This window comes from Denticeps clupeoides, chromosome 13 (assembly GCF_900700375.1).
Source record: "Denticeps clupeoides chromosome 13, fDenClu1.1, whole genome shotgun sequence".
Lineage (NCBI taxonomy): Eukaryota > Metazoa > Chordata > Actinopteri > Clupeiformes > Denticipitidae > Denticeps > Denticeps clupeoides.
The window spans coordinates 21,348,277-21,367,507 of record NC_041719.1 but is presented as its reverse complement, the minus strand read 5'-3'; the positions used below and the strand labels follow the sequence as shown (position 1 = coordinate 21,367,507).

The window sequence follows — 19,231 nt, the reverse complement described above, 5'->3', positions numbered from 1 at the left end:
CAGTTCTTTCTACCCTGAGCATTTTGCTCTTCTTTAATTGTTGGGGTTAATTCATTCAACCTCTGTTAATGTTTCACTGTCAATCTCTGAGCCAGGAGCCTTTCACTGTTCATGAATTTGTGTCTGCCTGGACATTTTGTATATATATATAGTATGCACTAATATTAGTATTAGCAAAGTATTTGCTTTAATTATGTAATCATGTTTTATTAATTCTCTGTAAGCCTAACTGTTACACATACCTATGAGTCAGCTTTTTGTGAACCTATTTAATGCTTAGAAACCTATATTATGTGTTATTAACCAATAAAATAGACAGAAATGTCAGTAATTCATAACTTCTTACCCATTTACATCAGAAATGTCTTTTATTGACATTTATTATAAGTTTAAAGACATTCTTGTAACAGTATCATGGGAGGTGTTGTGTTGTGTTATGCATACATCTGGTGAAATTGACAGTATTTTTTCTTGCTTGTGGAAAGAAAAATAAGGAAGATCATAGTAAACTTGATTAATAGTAATAATAATAATAATAATATTTAGATCCAGATTCTGATTGAGTGCCTGTGATCACACGGTCCCTCCCACTCGACAGGTGTCCTTAACCTCACGCATGAAATTCATATTCATGCCCTTCGCTGGGTAATGTGTCTGCGTTCATTTTGTACAACACCCTATGATGACATTTTAGGGTCCCACCAGGACTGTTAGGGCTGATTTTAATGAATAAGCAATCAGCTCAAGCTGTGGCTACATCTTTCACTGATGCCTTCTGCTGTCACATCCATCACATAATCCTGACAGGGGAAAACACAGTGTGTGTGTGTGTGTGTGTGTGTGCGTGTGTCCACTTGCAGTGTGTGTGTGCACATGTGTAGGGCTCTCAAGGGAATTTCTTCCCATCATGATTCTGTTCTTTTATTGGCAGGAATTAATACTGTTCTCTTAACCCTGTTCTCTTTTGGGATGTCTCACACACACACACACACACACACACACACACACACACACTTTCTCACTCCCACAGGTCCACCCTTCCCCCTTCCTCATGCATTCAGCAGCATGTCACATGACCAAGGCTCCATGGAAACAAAGACAAAGAGCCATCTCGTTAATTGAGCAGAAAAACAGACACAATTAGAAGATGTTCCGGATTGTTCTGAATTGCCCATCCATCAAGGCCCTTGTTGCTTTTATCTGTAGTGTTCCCCTACAGCCTTACTCTGCATGTGTAAGAAGACCTCAGAACTTCACACACTTACTACAGTAACGTATGTGTTTTTTGTGTTTGAAATATGAATAGTTATGTGACAGTGGAATCTCTCTCAGATTCTATTAAAAGAACAGATTGCTCTGTCCTGTCTAATGAACAAACATCCTTTAGTCTCTTATTTTATTTGCCATTTTAGATGCATCTGGAAAGCCCTACACGTTATTTGCATTGCAAATGGGCATAAAAGTGCACAGTATTGATTGTAAGGCATGCTGGTGAGCTGGATTGGATTGAGACATTGGGCAAGTCAAATCAAAATGCCATTGATTGTTCTTGTTGTACTCTGCTCTCAGTGTGAGGTATCCTGCTGTTTCTCAGTAAATGCACTTCCATTTCACAAATTTGTAGAGCCCTCACCTCAACAAAAACCTTACAGATGCAATGACCTAGGGTTTTTCTGTTCCATCTTTTATTCTTCTTTTCTCTCTCACTGTCTCTCTCTGTCTTTCTTTCTGACACACACACACACACACAATGCATGGACACCTGCTCATTCAGATGCATGTGCACACATTCATGTGAAAGGAATTGGCTGCATTGATCTTGGCTTCTGCAGATGGTAATAGACACAATACGGAAATGTGAATATGGCACAGAACGAGAAAAGACTGGCTTTCTGTCCCACGGGTTCCTGTTAGCTAGCTTAAACATTAACACTTGGAAACCATAGATGACCTACAGCAACGTTTTACGTTCTAGCACCAATTATTCACTATTCAAAGGTATGTGTCTAATTTGTTACATTTTTGGCATATATTTTATTTGACATAAATTGGCAGTTTGTGCGCACCTTAAAGCCTCTGGAGGGAGTTTTCCTTGCAGAAATGAGATTGGGGCCAGAGTAAGTCATTTGTTGATTAGCTGTGCCAACTCTGCCAGCACACTTAACAGAAGAAAACCAAGCGAGATGAGCTCCGTCTGTGTCTGAGCAGTAACTGAGACATCAAGTGGGATGTCTGAGGGGAATGTGATGTTCTCCTAATGAGGCATGACTCCTGGGTGGTTGAGCAAGCAAGCTGAACACTGGGTTAACAATGGGGTAGTCTGGGGTTAATGTTGGTTACAGGTGACACTATGTACTCCTTGTACCGGGCTTTTGGAACCTTTGGTATCATCTCAGTGCCTTTGTAGATCTTTATTTTCATAATCCAGAATCGTACCTGTATAAGACCATTCAATTATGTAAGAAACCTCACTATAATGCTGTAAAATAGTGAAAAAAACTGAACTGAAGCACAGCAAGTGGTGACACAATGAAACGTGTCTCCTTAATTTAACCATCACCCTTGGTGAGCAGTGGGCACCATGACAGGCGCGGTGTGGGGGGACGGTACCTCCTCCAGCAGAGGAGGGAAAAGTACTGAAAAAAAATGTAATTTAGTAAAAGTATCTTTACTTTGCATAAATTCTACTCATGTTAATCTCAATTACTTGATGTAAAAAAACATCATGGCACTTCACTTTCACCTTTTTTCACATTTTTTTGGATTTATGATGTCTGCAGTCTGAGAAATATGCCACGTGCAAATGGATGCACAATTTCCTTTCAGTTAATGTGGAATCTTTATTCTTCTGCATTTCATTTTTTTATCAGTAACGGGAGTTTTTCCAATGTAGCAAAGTAAAATACTTGAATAAAAATGTACTTGAAAAAAATAAAATTGCCAATTTCAACAACAACGTAAACCATTACAAATTACTCACAAAAACTACTCAATTACAGTAACGTGAGTAAATGTACGTGCATCCAAGAACTGTTATGTGAAGATCGATGCCTCTTCCAGCCTGATGGAGCACCGTAACATAAAACCAAAGTGATACAGTGGGTTGCAAAAGTATTCGGCCCCCTTGAACTTTTCCACATTTTGTCACATTACAGCCACATGGAATTCCACGTGAAAGACCACAAAGTGGTGAAGTGGAACGAAAACCATACATGATTCCAAACATAAAGAAATAACTGAAAAGTGGGATGTGCGTATTTATTCATCCCCCTGAGTCAATACTTTGTAGGTGGTAGTAGCCTAGTGGATAACACACAGGAAACTTTTTGTGACCAATCCTCAAGATTCGGGTGGACAAACAAAACCTCACATATTCTGACAAACTCCCAGCACTTTATGGAGGAATGGGTCACCATCAGTCAGGATTTGGCCCAGAGGTGGGTTGACAGCATGTCATTTACAGCATTTATCAGATGCTCAGGGACACAATGGTAGTAAGCGGGGTTTGAACCTGGGTCTTCTGGTTCATAGGTGAGTGTGTTACCCACTAGGCTACTACCACCCCTCTGTCAGGGCGAATTACAGCAGTCTTGATAAAAAAGGGCCAACGCTGCAAATATTGACTCATAAAGTTGGTGTAATTTGTCAATGAAACTTGTAATTATACTTCAATACACCCCAGCAACGCTGAAGCAGCAAACTTTGTGAAAACCAGTATTTGTGTCATTCTGGAATGTTTTGGCCGTGACTATATAATTCTGTATCTCATTTAAAAGTCTCCATATCCAGCAGGTTGAGGAAGTTAATGATTTTCCTCCTCTGCTCCAGATTGAACTTTACCCTGCCATCCATACTGATTACAGAAGCAGCAAGGTGTACTACCCATGGTAAAAGAAAACATACATTTTATCATTTCACATTAAAATAGATTTACTGATTTTATCATTTCATATTAAACATGTTTACCATGGGAATCTGCTACTGGTGTGCTGATATCATGCAGTATTGCTTCATATTTCTCAATTACACCTCAGTTCACTCTTTCATTTGTATTTATGATTTTTGTGACTTCAGAAGTCATTATGAACACGCACCTTGTTATCTTGATATTAGTAATATTATTTTAACATATTGTTTCTCTCAATATTCCTTTCTAGCCTATAAACATGGCATGTAATTACTAATAGTGGTGTAAATCCATAATTGTCACGGGAACGCATGTGCACGGCTCCATGGAAACCACAAGGGTTTAATGACAAACATAAAAGGGCACAAGAATCCCGGAGGGTAAGGAGGGTATGACGATGATCGCAGGTGGACTAGACACATTCAGGTACTTAACTGGATTACACCCAGGAGAACAGAATCATTGGGTACACAGGACACGGAACACTAGGACCAGGTGCCAGGGACAATAATTAACAAACAGTAATAGAATTGGTGCTGTAGTGGCTGGTGTTGCTATCCATTGGTGTCAGTGTGTAAACTTTGCAACATCTCAGCATGACACATGCACGTTGCTCTCCTGCACCATGTTGCTGTGGTTCAGATCCATTTTATGAGGCTCTGTGGGGTTGGCGTATGGTGCTGATATTCAGCTTCTGACTGAACTCAGCGGGACATGAATTCAGTAAGAAAAAACAGCAAGTCATTGTTTCAAAGGGATGTGACTTTTAAAAGAACTGGGATATCCTCAACTGGACTCTGATTTCTGCAGCTCCACAAACTTATCGGCGTCTGCAGGAGACAAGGATTTCATCTCAGGGCTAATCTTTGTTTGGAGTGCTGTCTTATTGCGGGAGATGCTGTATGAACAGAGCAGCAGGGCGCCCATAACCCATTCTTTAGAATTGGTTTTGGTGAAAATGGATGTACATCAATTCTTCGAGGTACATTTGCACACACGGTTTCAACCATGTTGGAGAAATGAGAGAAGGCAGTTTGTGAACAAATTACATGTTGTCATTTTGAGAACATTTATTTAATGGACTAAATGCCTAAGACTAATAAGGAGTTTTGTCCCTATTCTCATGATGTAGTGAATTGAATTGAATTGAAATTCAAGTAATTAATTTTTTCATTACACTCAGAAATGAAACATAAAACATATAATAAAGTTTGAAAAAATTCATGGAATACATTTATTAACCAAAATGTATGTATTGCAGAGGTCTTGAAAGAAGGGCCAATACTGCAAATATTGACTCTTTTCATAAGGTTGTAATAGTCAATAAAGATATAACATATAAAATTCTTGTAATTATACTTCAATACACCACAGAAACAACTGACAAAAGATCTAAAACCTCTGAAGCAGCAAACTTTGTGAAAACCAGATTTTGTGTCATTCTCAAATATTTAGCCACGACAGTACAATACTTTTCAAATCATTCTCACGAGGGTGTGGTACTACAGTGAATTCCAACACAGACAGACAGAATTAATCAAGAAAAGTTGGAATTTCAGTTTTCTGTCTTCTGGCAGTTCACCACTTGCCTTTCTACTATTTCAAGTCATTTGTTGGACGACTTTGTATAACTGCTGGAAGAGGAGCAGTGGATTGATGGCCTAGCAAGTAAGGACACGGACACGTAATCAGAAGGTTGCATGGCTGCCTACTGCTCACTAAGGGTTATGGTTAAAAGCAGAGGACCGTGTTTCACCGTGTTTTAAAAGTTTGAACCAGTAATGTATACATGTGGATATACGCTGTCATTCTGTAGGTATGGGTTACTGAAGCAACTGGAACATTTCTGGATCACACACACACACACACACACACACACACACGTTTTAGTGCAGTACATTCATGCCAAGAAGCCTCAAAGCAATTACACAAGCTGAGAGTAAATGGGCTGGAATAAAGAGCCGAGTTTCTAACCTCTAACAGTCCGTCGGTCAGATAGAACGTTTCAGGAACGTCCTCCGGAGTCTCCGTGGCTAAAAAATGTAATAATGATGTTTCCTGTCATGAACACGGTCTGCTCTGGTGAATAAGCTCTGAGTGCTTGTAATATAACTTGAATTGCTGATGTTTTAAGGTTATTTGATAGTTTTGTGCACTTTTCAGCAGATCAGTTTCCATTATAAACTGTTGATTTAATCAAAAGTTATAGCTGCTCTGATTTATTCAACTGCATTCCAGTTTTTATACAAATGATATTTGTCACTGATTTTCATAAATAGTCAAATGCAAATGACAGTGAGCAAGTTTCAAGTCATCAACCAATTAGAGTATAATTCTAATGTTAGTAAACAATCCTGCCAATATTAACAGTATTTTTTTAAATAAAAACTGTTCCAAATTATTAGAGTTTCAAAACATTTTATAGGTTGTAAAGAACTGAAATGATTTTAATCAAAAACATCTTAACAGGTCAAATGACATTTTAACGAAGGACAATTATGTGATAGCAGCTTCACTCTTCTTGCATCCATTGAACTTGTGAGTTTTTAGAGAGATCTTATCTCCCATTTGTCATGGTGATGTTAAAAGCAGAGGACACATTTGACAGTGTCACCATGTGCTGTGCCGCAGTGTATCACAATGACAACCACTTCACTTTCACCTTCCAGAGCTGCTGTTTGGGTGAACTGCCTCTTCTGCTAGATCTCAGTAGGTTTGAGGTCAGGTGTGAATGGGAGTTTCTCTCCTTTTATGCCCATAGCAGCCAATGATGCAGAGGTATTCTGCATTATCATGGTATGGTGTGTCATCTTGTATGACGATGAAGATGAATTTGTTATGGAAACAGTTCGTTTTTATATCATGTAAGACGTTGGTTATTTTCACACCTTCAGGCGCCCTAAAGTGGCCGAACAGCTCTGTCCCAATGGTTCCAGCCCAAAACAAAGAATTCAGATATACATAACAAATGAAATCTACTGTCAAAGGATATGAAAACATTCTTAAGCATTTCAGGGTCGGTGCCAAAATCTCTGAACGTAAAGTATTATTTTTATCTTTGATATTAACTGGTCTATCCCTCTTAGCACTGAGATTAATACATTTTGGCTCTTTGTTTAGCTTAGGGTGGATTCAAGTGTGGTTACAACATCCCATCACTTAGTTCAGTGGTGGCCTAGCAGATGAAAATGGTGAGTGTGTAGTTGGGGGGGGTCATTGAGGGTCCACACACACATGCACACAAACACACACAGACACACCACCACACACACACATGCACACAGCAGGGATGCTTGAGCTCAATGTTTCCCCGTTCACCATTAATTATGCTACAACAGGCACCAATAGGTGGTGGGGACGAGGACGGGCTGCTTGGGTCACCTCAGCACCATCAGCTCTGTCATTACAAAGGTTTCAGTGGTGTGAGACATGAGGGGAACAGACAAAAAACATGACTGTGCTTTCAATGTTCCCGTTTTGTCACTCTCTTCTTAGAAAAACACAAGGTTTAAAAGATAAAATACAATTGTTTCTTTATATATAATTGTGTCTATATTTTCTATCAATAAAAAATAACGCTTAAAATTCATTTTAGTTCTAATGTAATTGTAATCTTACTCTTTTAAATGGTGTGAGTGTTGTGTTAATTTCATTGATGCAGTAGCAGGTTTAAAGCAGAGCTGCAGGAGATGAATGTCTGAGTAGGTGAGGCCTTCGGATTTGGGGGTTGTGTGTTTTTTTGTGTTGGGTGGTTTAAAATGCCACCTCATTACTTATTTATCACAGGACACAGAGGCGCACGGCCCCCAGCACATTTCACAATTCTAAAACACAACAGAAATTCAATATCTGTATCTGATTTATCCTAATCTTAAAACAAAATTGGAATTTTTGGGGCCTCGTTTGTGAATGGACATAATAATATCGTTGCATCTGCATGCTCTATTAGTAGAATTCTTTTGTTCTAAATCATAATGCTCCTGAAATTACTCCAGAGTGTAGGAATCAGCATATATGTCCACTGGGTAAGATGGAACACTGAAGAAAAAGTACCGTACTTGATGCTAGAATAAATATGTACTTGTTATGTTATTACAACCATACGTGGTGTCCTGCATCTTCACTTGTACCGTCAGAGAAGCGTGGTTGAATGAGCTTGGATCCCCGTCCATATATGGCAGTGGTGTTGCCTCATGCTGAAAGGCTGAATGCGATATTTAATGTTTATATCTATGGCAGGCTGCAAGATGGCCAGCCCTGCCCATGGACAGTCCCGTCCATTAAATTTGTCTACCAATGGGAAACTTTGCCACAATCCCCTGCCGGTGTCCTGCTGTTTGAACTATCCTGCCGAGGCATTATGTGAAAGCGCAGAACAACAAGAGAACAAGTACTCCACATTTTATAGATTTATGCACACTGCTTTGCTGAGGACAGATTTTCACTCCACCTTCCAGCCGGTTACAGACTTTACTGTACACATTTCTTTGAATGATTCTGTTTGTTATGGACATGTAGTTTTATATTGGTTTTATGTATTTGGTAAAAGAGCTAATGGTAAAAGGCTAATTTTTATAGGTAGTGTTAAATAGAATTGTTGTACAGGAATGAAACAACCTGCATCTTTTCTTTTAAAATGGTTAATTTTATTCCGGTTGATGGTGTCTATCAGGTACAACAATATAGAACAACAGCAATATACAATAAAGTCTAAATCTCATATCCAGTTGCAATGTGTGTGACAGTTCAGCTGTTTAGGACGGTGGCCTCGAGGTGTCCGTCTCGGTGTCCGTCTCGGTGTCGGCTGGCCCAAAACGTCTGCGTCCAGGGAATGTGGGATCTATGATGATTTGCCTTTTTTCTGGTTCTTGAGAGGAACAGGTTCTACATTAAAGTTCTACATCATCTGCTGTCCTGTGCTGTTGAGTAGCTGCTCCATACCAGATGGTGATGGAGGAGCACAGGACAGACACAATGACTGCAGTGTAGAACTGGATCAGCACCTCCTGTGGAAGACTGGACTTCTTTTGGATCTAAGGAAGTACATCATCTGTTGGTCCCCCACTTTAGGTCCTGGGAGATGGTTGTACCCAGGAACTTTATGATCTCCAAGAACACACTGGGCTGTCTGATATGGTAAGGGGGAGCAGTGTTGAAGGATGTGTCCTGAAGTCCACTGTCATCTCCACAGTCTTGAGCGTGTTCAGCTCCAGGTTGTGCTGACAGCACAAGAGTACCAGCAGCTCAACTTCCTCCCGTTATGCAGATTCGTCCCCATTCTGAATGAGTTTATGATCCGAGTTCCTGGAGGTGCAGTGATTGGTGTAGAGGTAGAAGATCAGTGGGGACAGGACACACCCTTGAGGTGCACTCATACTGAGGGTGGTCTCCGCCAGCCTGGACAGTTGAGGTGTTGCAGGATATAATGCAGCCACATAGTCACTGTATCATGCACTGACCTGTTTGCCCACTAGGAAAACTGCAGGGGATTCAGTTGGTGTCATGTACTGTCCACCACAATCAAACGTATTGGGATGAATCATTATAATATGAATGTTATTAAAGTAAGCATTATGAAGTGAAAGATGATGTGTAACTAATCATTGGCAAAGCAAGTTGGATGATCAGGTTGCCGGTTTGAATCCTGATCCGCCAAGGTGCCACTGAGCAAAGCACCGTCCCCACACACTGCTCCCCGGCGCCTGTCATGGCTGCCCACTGCTCACTCAGGGTGATGGGTTAAATGCAGAGGACAAATTTCACTGTGTGCACCGTTTTGCTGTGCTGCTGTGTATCGCAAGTGACAATCACTTCACTTTCACTTCACTTAAAATACAGCAAAGCAAAGTAATGGGAATAGAAGAATATCAAAATCTGCAAATTAAATACAGTGGGTATGGAAAAGATTCAGACGGCATTACATTTTTCACTCCTTTTTCATTTTGCAGCCATTTGCTAAAATCATTTAAGTTTATTTTTTTCCTCATTAATAGTGAAAGTTAAATGATTGTCATTGTGAAACACTGCAGCACAGCACTCGAAATGTGTCCTCCAAATTTAACCATCACCCTTAGTGAACAGTGGGCAGCCATGACAGGCGCCCGGGGAGCAGTGTGTGGGGACGGTGCTTTGCTCAGTGGCACCTCAGTGGCACCTTGCGGTTCAGGATTCAAACCCACAACCTTCTGATTACGGGGCCGCTTCCTTAACCGCTAGGCCACCACTGCAGCACACAGCACACACGGCACCCCATATTGACAGAATTGTTGACATTTTGGAGATTTATTAAAAAGAAAGTGAAGTATCACATGGTCCTAAGTATTCACACCCTTTGCTCAGTAGAAGAACCCTTTTGATATAATACAACCTGGATTTGGGGATCCTCTGCCATTTTTCCTGACAGATTCTCTCCAGTTCAGGCAGGATGGATGGTAAACACTGGTGGACAGATATTTTAGGTCTCTCCAGAGATGTTTAGTTGGGTTTAAGTCAAGGCTCTGGCTGGGCCATTCAAGAGTTGTATATTGGTCTCATCAGACCAGAGAATCTTATTTCTCACCATCTTGAAGTCATTCAGGTGTTTTTCTTTTTAGCAAACTCCATGTTTTCATGTGTCTTGCACTGAAGAGAGGCAAACCCCGGAAGGCTGAAGGGCTGGTTGACTTTCTACAACTTTCTCCTATCTCCCAACTGCATCTCTGGAGCTCAGCCACAGTGATCTTTGGGTCCTTCTTTACCTCTCTCACCAAGGCTCTTCTCCCCCGATAGCCCCAGGAATGGTTCTGGTCTTCCATCTAAGGATTATGGAGGCCACTGTGCTCTTAGGAACCTTAAATCCAGCAGAACTTTCTTGTAATCTTGGCCAGATCTGCGCTTTGCCACAATTCTGTCTCTGAGCTCTTCAGGCAGTTCCTTTGACCTCATGATTCTGATTTGCTCTGACCTGCATTGTGAGCTGTAAGGTCTTGTATAGACAGGGGTGTGGCTTTCCTACTCAAGTACAGTCAGGTGTAGAACCATCTCAAGCATGATCAGAAGAAATGGACAGAACCTGAGTTAAATATATGAGTGTCACAGCAAAGGGTCTGAATACTTAGGACAAATACTGATACCAACTTGGTATCGATAGTATTGATATTTAGGATAGACCTGCACATAACAGTAATATCTTTGCCCTTTTTGGGGGTCTCTCAGCACATGGCAGGGGTGCGGTCTTTACACTCTGTATGGGGCTGTATGAATTTAACATGAACAATAACTTGTTCATTCATTTCGTTGTTGAGCTTCAATATATTTTGACTGGTTGAAGGTTTGTGAACTGCTGGGCTGGAGCATCCTGGAGGGATGAAGCCCATTAGAATGAAAAGTGTTGGGTGAATGGGGCTGTTCCTCTCTTTCTCTCATGCATATGGCCAGGTGAAGGGACTCTCCCTGCCTTTTGGGTGAAAATTTATACCCATCTGCCCCCCAACTAGCGCACTGTACTCAAGCAGAATGTCTGCTACATGTTCTAACTAATATGGAGATTAATAACTGTCAAGTCTCAGCGGGGCAGCTGCCTTCAAAAGCAATAACTGCAAATGAAAGTTATGCCACCCACTGTCCAGGGAGTTTAGCTTCTGATACGTATTGATGTGAGTGAGTATATCAGACATAAATGTGATCTATTTAACCCATTTATTAGTCTCTGTCATGCATCCATGTGTCAAGTTGTATTGTCACCTGGAATCTGTTCTCCTCATATTTACAGATAATGATACCTAGTGGGTAAGACACTTATTAATAAACCAGAGGAGCACAAAGTCCCAGGTTCAAACCCCACTTACTACATTAACCCTGAGTGTCTCCAGGAGAACTGACACTCTGGATAAGAGGCATCTGGTAAACACATACAGACACTACATCACATGTGTGGCTTCAGGAGCCTCATGTCCCACCCTTCAAAGGCCGTTTAAACATCAATTTATCTTTGTACCATGGTCCACTTTATGAAAGAGATTAACATATATATAGTGTAGATGTGATGAGGGTGTGTGGGTCATAAGATAAGATGATCCTTTATTAGTCCCACAAGTGGGAAATTTACAAAGGTATTTATAAAGGTGTTTTGTATGTGTTTTTATGTGATTTACTTTACGAAGACTATCGTAGTAGCCATAAGCTATGAGTGAGGAGTGTACGCTGTCCTGGAGTGTCTCTCTCTCTCACTCTGCTCTGTGTTGTTCCTGTTGAAATTCAATAAGCCATTTTAGTTGCGTGGGAGGCGATTCTGCATTATGCTGGAGATTTATCATATGAATACACCCTGCCCTGCATATTACTTCAGTTACATTCAAACCAACCCCACCCTGCATTACTCCAGAGGCTGATACCAATATACTAATAATACTGCAGCTTCTACAACCACCACCGGTGTGGAGTTACACCATCCAACTGCTGCTACTGTTTCGTCAATGTGTCACTGAATCTGAGGCTGCAGCTTTCTTTATGGAAAAAAGGTTTAATTTAGATTTTTAATTTAGATTTGAGATTTTCAGTCAACGAAGTAACCTTTGTTGCTTTATTAAAATATTTTTTGATTTTGTGTTATTGGGAGCGTTTGAACATTATTATCCTTTAGTTACACTACAAAGATGAATATATAAAAGTGTGTGTCTGGAGTATGGATAGAGTCATGGTGTGGTGATACAGTCCCATATGAGTCCCTGTTGGGCTGGGACTCCACCTTCTGCAGTGGAAGCTGAAAACCATTTTCCTTCCAGATACACTTGGTTATTGGTTATTATCCAGTTTCCAGGTGTTCTCTGGTAATGGTGGAGTGTGTGTGTGTGTGTGTGTGTGTGTGAGGGACAGCAGTAGTGAAGTGGTTAAACTGCAGTGTGATCACTGTTACTATTTTTTATTTTGTTCTCCATTACATTTACTTTTACAGTATTTACCAGACACCTTACACCTTACTGCCCCCCCTGGAGACACTCAAGGCTCAGGGAAAAGTGTCTCATTCGGGGACATGATGGTAGTAAGGGGGTTTGAACCTGGATCTTCTGGTTCATAGGCGAGTGCCTTACCCACAAGGTTACTACCCTCATTGTTCCATTGCCTGACAATGGATCAGAGTGAGTGTCATAAGAAAGAAAGAATGAGAAGATGAATGGGAATGAAAAGAGTCTGAAAGGTCACAGGGGCAAATAAAAAAAAGCAATAATGGAGTGTGCAGTTAACTGGGCATTTCAACTTGTGGCGGACTGGTTAATGCTGCTGTCTGATCTGGTCTGTGTGTCTGTCTTTAGCTTCACATCAGCCATAGAGAAATGGCGAATTAATATCAGATGCTTATCAGAGAAAACCACATCAATCTAATGAATGCTTTTCTTTTTTCCAGTCACAGATGAAGATAATGTCAAGAGATACTATGCCAAGTTTGAGGAGAAGTTTTTCCAAACGTGTGAAAAGGAACTTGCCAAGATCAATACTTTCTATTCAGGTAAATGTCTACTATCCAAATGCATTATTTTCATGCTCCATGACTTCAAAGTCAAGCTTGTTGTACAGCTTGTTTCATACGGGCTCTCAGTACAGACGCCACACCACAGAGGATTTTTATTAGCTGGCAGCATGATGTCGGTCTTGGAACAGACACTTTTCATTTCTTTGGCAGTGACAAAGTGTGAGGGGGACGGACTATTTTAGGACTGGAAATGTATACTGTAACATGAGACTTTCATGCTATGGTGCAGCAAGTTTAGCTGTAGCACCTCTATCGGCCAACAATGGAAACGATTTGGGAAACTAATTGAACCTATTACTTTTATACCATGAGACGTGTCCTCAACGGTAGTCAGCCTCAAGTCACTTGAACTTGAAGATAAACACCACTGTGATTCCCATGCAGTTAACCACAAGACATCATGCCTCAGTCCAGTCCAGCAACCTCAGTCCAGCAACCTCAATATCTGGCAATCCTTTCCTTCCAGAACTTTCTGTACCGTTCACCTACTTCCCTACACTTCATATTCATAGATGGACTGGAGTGGTGTCTGTCTTGACTTAGGTTAAACTGCCCATGACCCTCATGCACTTACTGGCTTGCTGAACTTGATACTCCTCTTCCTCTTCCTGTCGTGGAGCTGAGAGAGAGGAACGTACCAGCCACTCCACGCCCCGAGCTGACCATGCTTATCTTATGTAGCTTTTGGTTGCAGTTTGCTTCTTGTGTGTCAGTGCATGTGCTGGTCTGATATTCAAATGGTCTTTGAAGTGTGGGACACGAGACTCACAAGATGTGATGTAGTGTTTGTATGTGTTTGGACGTGGAGACAGACCCTGGAATGGAACTATTGTTTTTGATATGGTCACAGGAACCAAGTTCAGTTTGGTAAGTCCCTGAATAATGTGCATGAAAGTATGATACCAGCTACACATTTCATGCGGTATTTATTAGGGGCAAGGATCTCACGATACAATATGTATCACGATACATGGGTGCAATTTTCTACACTTCAATATGTAAAAACGGCTGAAATACAAGATGCAGTGATCGGTCTGTCATGTTTTGCAATTTCACTCTGCCTGAAATGCCTGAAGTACCCAGCTGTACAGCGCCATCTACAGGAGTGGAGGTTATGAGATCGCATTTCTGCTGATCTCACTAAAGAAATGCTCACCAGCACCACCCGGTGACTTGTTGTATGCAAAAATATCAAAATCTGATGTCCTTGTATTGATACAATAACACCACATAAAATATTGCAATATATTTTCTAACACCCCCAGTATTAATATAGTTGAATAACACAAGGGTAGTTGTCAGTGGTGGCTGGAGCCACATCTAACTCTGCCCCTTATCCAGGATACATTTCCCACCACAGATTCTTGGCACATTTACGTCACACTGCTGGGATCCCATTTCAAATCCCAGCAGGCTAGACCTGCCAGCAATGCCAAACCAGGCAGCGTGATTTGCTGGTGTTCCCTGGGTGGGAGCGGCATAGCTGGGCAATTTCCTCATCACAGATTTATGTTCTTATTGTCCTTATACAGTACAGGCCAAAAGTTTGGACACCTTCTCATTCAATAAGTTTTCTTTATGCATTGGTAGATTCTCACTGAAGGCATCAAAACTATGAATGAACACATGAGAAGTTCTGTACTTAACAAAAAGAGGAGACCTGGCCTCCACAGTCACCGGACCTGAACCCAATCAAGATGGTTTGGGGTGAGCTGGACCAACAAGTGCTAAACACCTCTGGGAACTCCTTCAAGACTGTTGGAGAAGCATTTAAGGTGACGACTAATGAAACTAGAATATAAAACATGTTTTTTTGTTAAGTCCATAACTCCACATGTGTTCATTCATAGTTTTGATGCCTTCAGTGAGAATCTACCAACGTAAATGGTCATGAAGATAATGAACACACGTTGAATGAGAAGGTGTGTCCACACATTTGGCCTGTACTGTATGTTGAGTGTTACATTTCTAAATATTTGCTGAAGATTGCAGACAAAGGGTTACATTAGTAATTACAGGTAATTACATGTAATCAGGCCTGGTAGCCTGGTGGTTTAGACTCTCGCCTCTGAACCAGAAGACCACAAAGTTTCCCAGGTTCAAACCCCACTTACTACCATTGTGTCCCTAAGCAGGACACTTAACCCTGAGTGTCCAGGTGGGACTGTCCCTGTAACTACTGATTGTAAGTCGCTCTGGATAAGGGCGTCTGGTAAATGCTGTAAATGTAAACTTAAGCCATGTATTGAAATGTTTTATAGGGGTGTAGGAGACTGTACGTATGATAGAACCTGTCTGGATCATTCCCACAGAAAAACTGGCAGAGGCACAGCGACGCTTTGCAACTCTGCAAAATGAGCTGCAGTCGTCTCTGGATGCACAGAGGGAGAGTAACGCACCGGGCCTGCGCCAGCGCCACAAGACCGTGTTCCACTTGTCACACGAGGAACGCAACCAACACCGCAACATCAAAGACCTGCAGCTGGCCTTCAGCGAGTTCTACCTCAGCCTCATCCTGCTGCAGAACTACCAGGTTCCATCTTCCTTATCCTCCCTTTGTGTACCTGTGATCACAGTCTGGATTAGTGTTGGCCAGTTCTGCTCCTGAGAACTTCATTTCCTTTAAATCCACATTGTTCAGTTGAGGAGCAGAAGGATCACAGACCATGAAAAACCCCAGCAAACACTGTATACACCAGGGGTGTCAAAGTCAAATGGACAGGGGGCCAAATGAAAAATTTAAGAACAAGCCAAGGGCTTGGACTGATCGAATGTTCATTGAAAAAAAAAAAAAAAATGACCCCATATATTCTAGTGATCCCCATTAAACAGTCTGAAAACCTAAAAATATATTACTATATGATCAAATAAAAAAATAAATTCTTATGGCTCTGTCAGTAAATTTTAATTTTCAACAGGGACAAAAGCTTTATGTCCATATCCTTGTCTTTGTCCGCGTGTTTCGTCTCATGATGCCGTCTCTGATTAAACTCTTTCATCACCGCCACACTTTCTCCACACAAAAGACACACAGGTTTTCCAGCTCCACACAGGTTTCCATGTACTCCGACTCCCACCTTGTTTTAAAAGTCCGGTTCTCAGTGTCCACCTTCCGTTTTGCCATTTTAGGGTAGGCTATCTGAAAGTTGACTTTTGAAGTGACGCTAATGCCCGCTGACGACTAATGAAAGGAAGTGGCCTCCCGCTCGGAGCGCCACCGTTGAATTGTGGGAAATGTAGTGCGTTGGTGCGTGTAAAGTACCTGGATGCTGCTGGCGGGCCTTGACTTTGACATATGTGGTATACACAATTACAGATGTTTCCATGTGTCTTGTAGAATCTGAACTTCACTGGCTTCCGTAAGATCCTGAAGAAGCATGATAAGATTCTGGAGACAACGCGCGGGGCGGACTGGCGCGTGGCCCAAGTGGAAGTGGCACCATTCTACACCTGCAAGAAGATCACTCAGCTCATCTCAGAGACTGAGGTAGCACATATGCGGCGAGCCACGACCGTATTAGTCTGGTGATAAACTGCATATCGGCTATGAAATGAAAATCATCTAAACATTGGAACTGTGCAAACCTGATTTCAATCATGGAACATGACAATCATATTCTTCACAGTTTCTATTTTCTCAAATATCAGTCAGTTGTGGCATCTTTCTTGTGTGCCCCATCTTAATGCTTCAGAACATGTCCCAGTGTCTGCAATGCAGTCGTTGCCTACTCAATTTGTTGATGGAATTTAGTATCTAGCTTGGACACAGTCTACGCTGGTTTAAACTTGGGAAACTGTTCTCAGGCTTTAGTGACTGCGGAGCTGGAGGGGGGGGACCGGCAGAAAGCCATGAAGAGGCTGAGGGTTCCTCCACTGGGTGCGGCACAGGTCAGGACCTTCACACATCAAATATTCCCTCATCAAGATGTCTGAATACAATTAGTTATAACGGGCTGTGTTGTTCTGAGGAAATATTGTGTGCTGAACTCTCACCTCTTGCCTTATTGTAGCATAACTCGTGTAACACAACTGAGTTCAATGTCTTGTCAGCTATGCAGTGACTGATTATAGCTGCTTATTAATGACTAAATCAAATGCTAAGTAATGTGCTGGTGTGTAATGACTGCATTAGTTGTTGATGAATTATGCTTTCACCCCACAGCCTGCTCCAGCCTGGACCACCTTCCGTGTTGGACTGTTTTGTGGGGTCTTCATTGTCCTGGCTGTTGCGTTCATCCTCTCTGGTAGGCTCATGCCTTCTTCTCTGTAGTTTTACACGTGCTGCAGTTGTGTCTCTTCTTCTCTAATGATGATGAACCTGGTTTTGAAGGTGTGGTGTTCCTGCACGCCAGTGCCAAGCACATTTGGCCCCTGGTGCGCGTGTATCGTGGCGGCTTCCTGCTCATCCAGTTCCTCTTCCTGCTGGGGATTAACACCTATGGCTGGAGACAGGCAGGGGTGAACCATGTGCTCATCTTTGAGCTGAACCCACGAAACAACCTGTCACATCAGCATCTGTTTGAGGTACAACCAGCAAATCATTTCTATTTCTGCAGCTTTTTTCTTTTTCTTTCTCAGCATTTTTCTACTGTAAAAATGATGAGTGATGATGTCTGCTCCTCAGATTGCTGGTTTTCTGGGTGTCCTCTGGTGCATCAGCATCCTTTCCTGTCTCTACTCTGAGTACACACAGCTCCCCATGCAGGCCAACCCCCTCATTCTCTACGGCTTCATGGTCCTATTCCTCGTTAACCCATTTAAGACTGCATACTACAAGTCCCGGTTCTGGCTTCTCAAGCTGCTGGTAAGAGAACATGCCGGACTGATGTCTGCTGTACTGTCATTCAAATGAATTCAGGTAAATAAAATGAACGCTGGATATGTTCTTTATATAAACTGGAAGCGTAGAACTGTTACAGACGCTCCAGCCTTCCACTCCTTTGTCTGTTGTGGGGCGCATGTGTGTGAGATGGTGGATGTGACCGTGCAATCATTACTGAGATAGATCCATCACTGCCCCCTAACAGCCCTGTGACTGCAGCTAGAGCACACACGCACACACACACACACACACACACCCATGTTGTCTGCCTAATTTCCTAATCGCATGAACCCGCTGTTCACTGAACAAATACATGGTGTCTAGTCCGTGCTGGGTCATTGAATGAATGTCTTTGTTTCCCTGGTCCTGTATTCAGTGGTTTTGTTTAATGGATGTTGTATTAGAAACATTAGCATTTTATTCAGCATACAATCAAAAAAGTTATGTTTTTGTTAATTTGTTATTGTATTATTACTGCAGCACAGCACACGGTGACACAGTGAAACGTGTCCTCTGTATTTAACCATCACCCTTAGTGAGCAGTGGGCAGCCATGACAGGCACCCGGGGAGCAGTGTGTGGGGACGGTCCCTTCATCAAGGGCACCTCAGTGGCACTTTGTTGCTTTTTATTAGGAAGTTGTGGCACAGCTGGACCTTTGGGTATTGTGTCATTCACGGCACAGCAGAATGCTGTGGTAGCCTTTATGGTCCCACTATTAAGCTGCGCTTAAAGCTGTGGTCCTGTGAGCCTCCAGTCACTCAGGCTGTTCCTGGTAGGATCGTCGGTCTCTCTTGCATTCTTAATGGACTTTTTCTAGCCATTTAGATTGCAACATACTTGCTGCAGTTATTACTGTTCAAATAATCATTACGAGGGGGTTGTAAAGAAATAAAAGTTGGGAGAGCTGAAGGAAATCAAGGAAATCTTGATCAAACTCCAATGCTGCAGAATAGCTTTAAGTTGTTAATCCATTTCTTGTTCCCTGAAAAATG

At 41.8% G+C, this 19,231-nt stretch overlaps 1 protein-coding gene across 1 annotated transcript in view; it reads left to right on the top strand.

The window, feature by feature from the left end:
- Positions 1-19,231, top strand: part of xpr1a (xenotropic and polytropic retrovirus receptor 1a) — a 51,617-nt gene that overhangs the window by 17,200 nt on the left and 15,186 nt on the right. Inside the window, exons 3-9 of the mRNA XM_029000285.1 lie at positions 13,290-13,391; positions 15,728-15,948; positions 16,753-16,902; positions 17,220-17,303; positions 17,578-17,659; positions 17,746-17,939; positions 18,040-18,219. Of these exons, the coding sequence (XP_028856118.1) occupies positions 13,290-13,391; positions 15,728-15,948; positions 16,753-16,902; positions 17,220-17,303; positions 17,578-17,659; positions 17,746-17,939; positions 18,040-18,219 (1,013 nt within the window). The remainder of the gene's footprint in view (positions 1-13,289; positions 13,392-15,727; positions 15,949-16,752; positions 16,903-17,219; positions 17,304-17,577; positions 17,660-17,745; positions 17,940-18,039; positions 18,220-19,231) is intronic.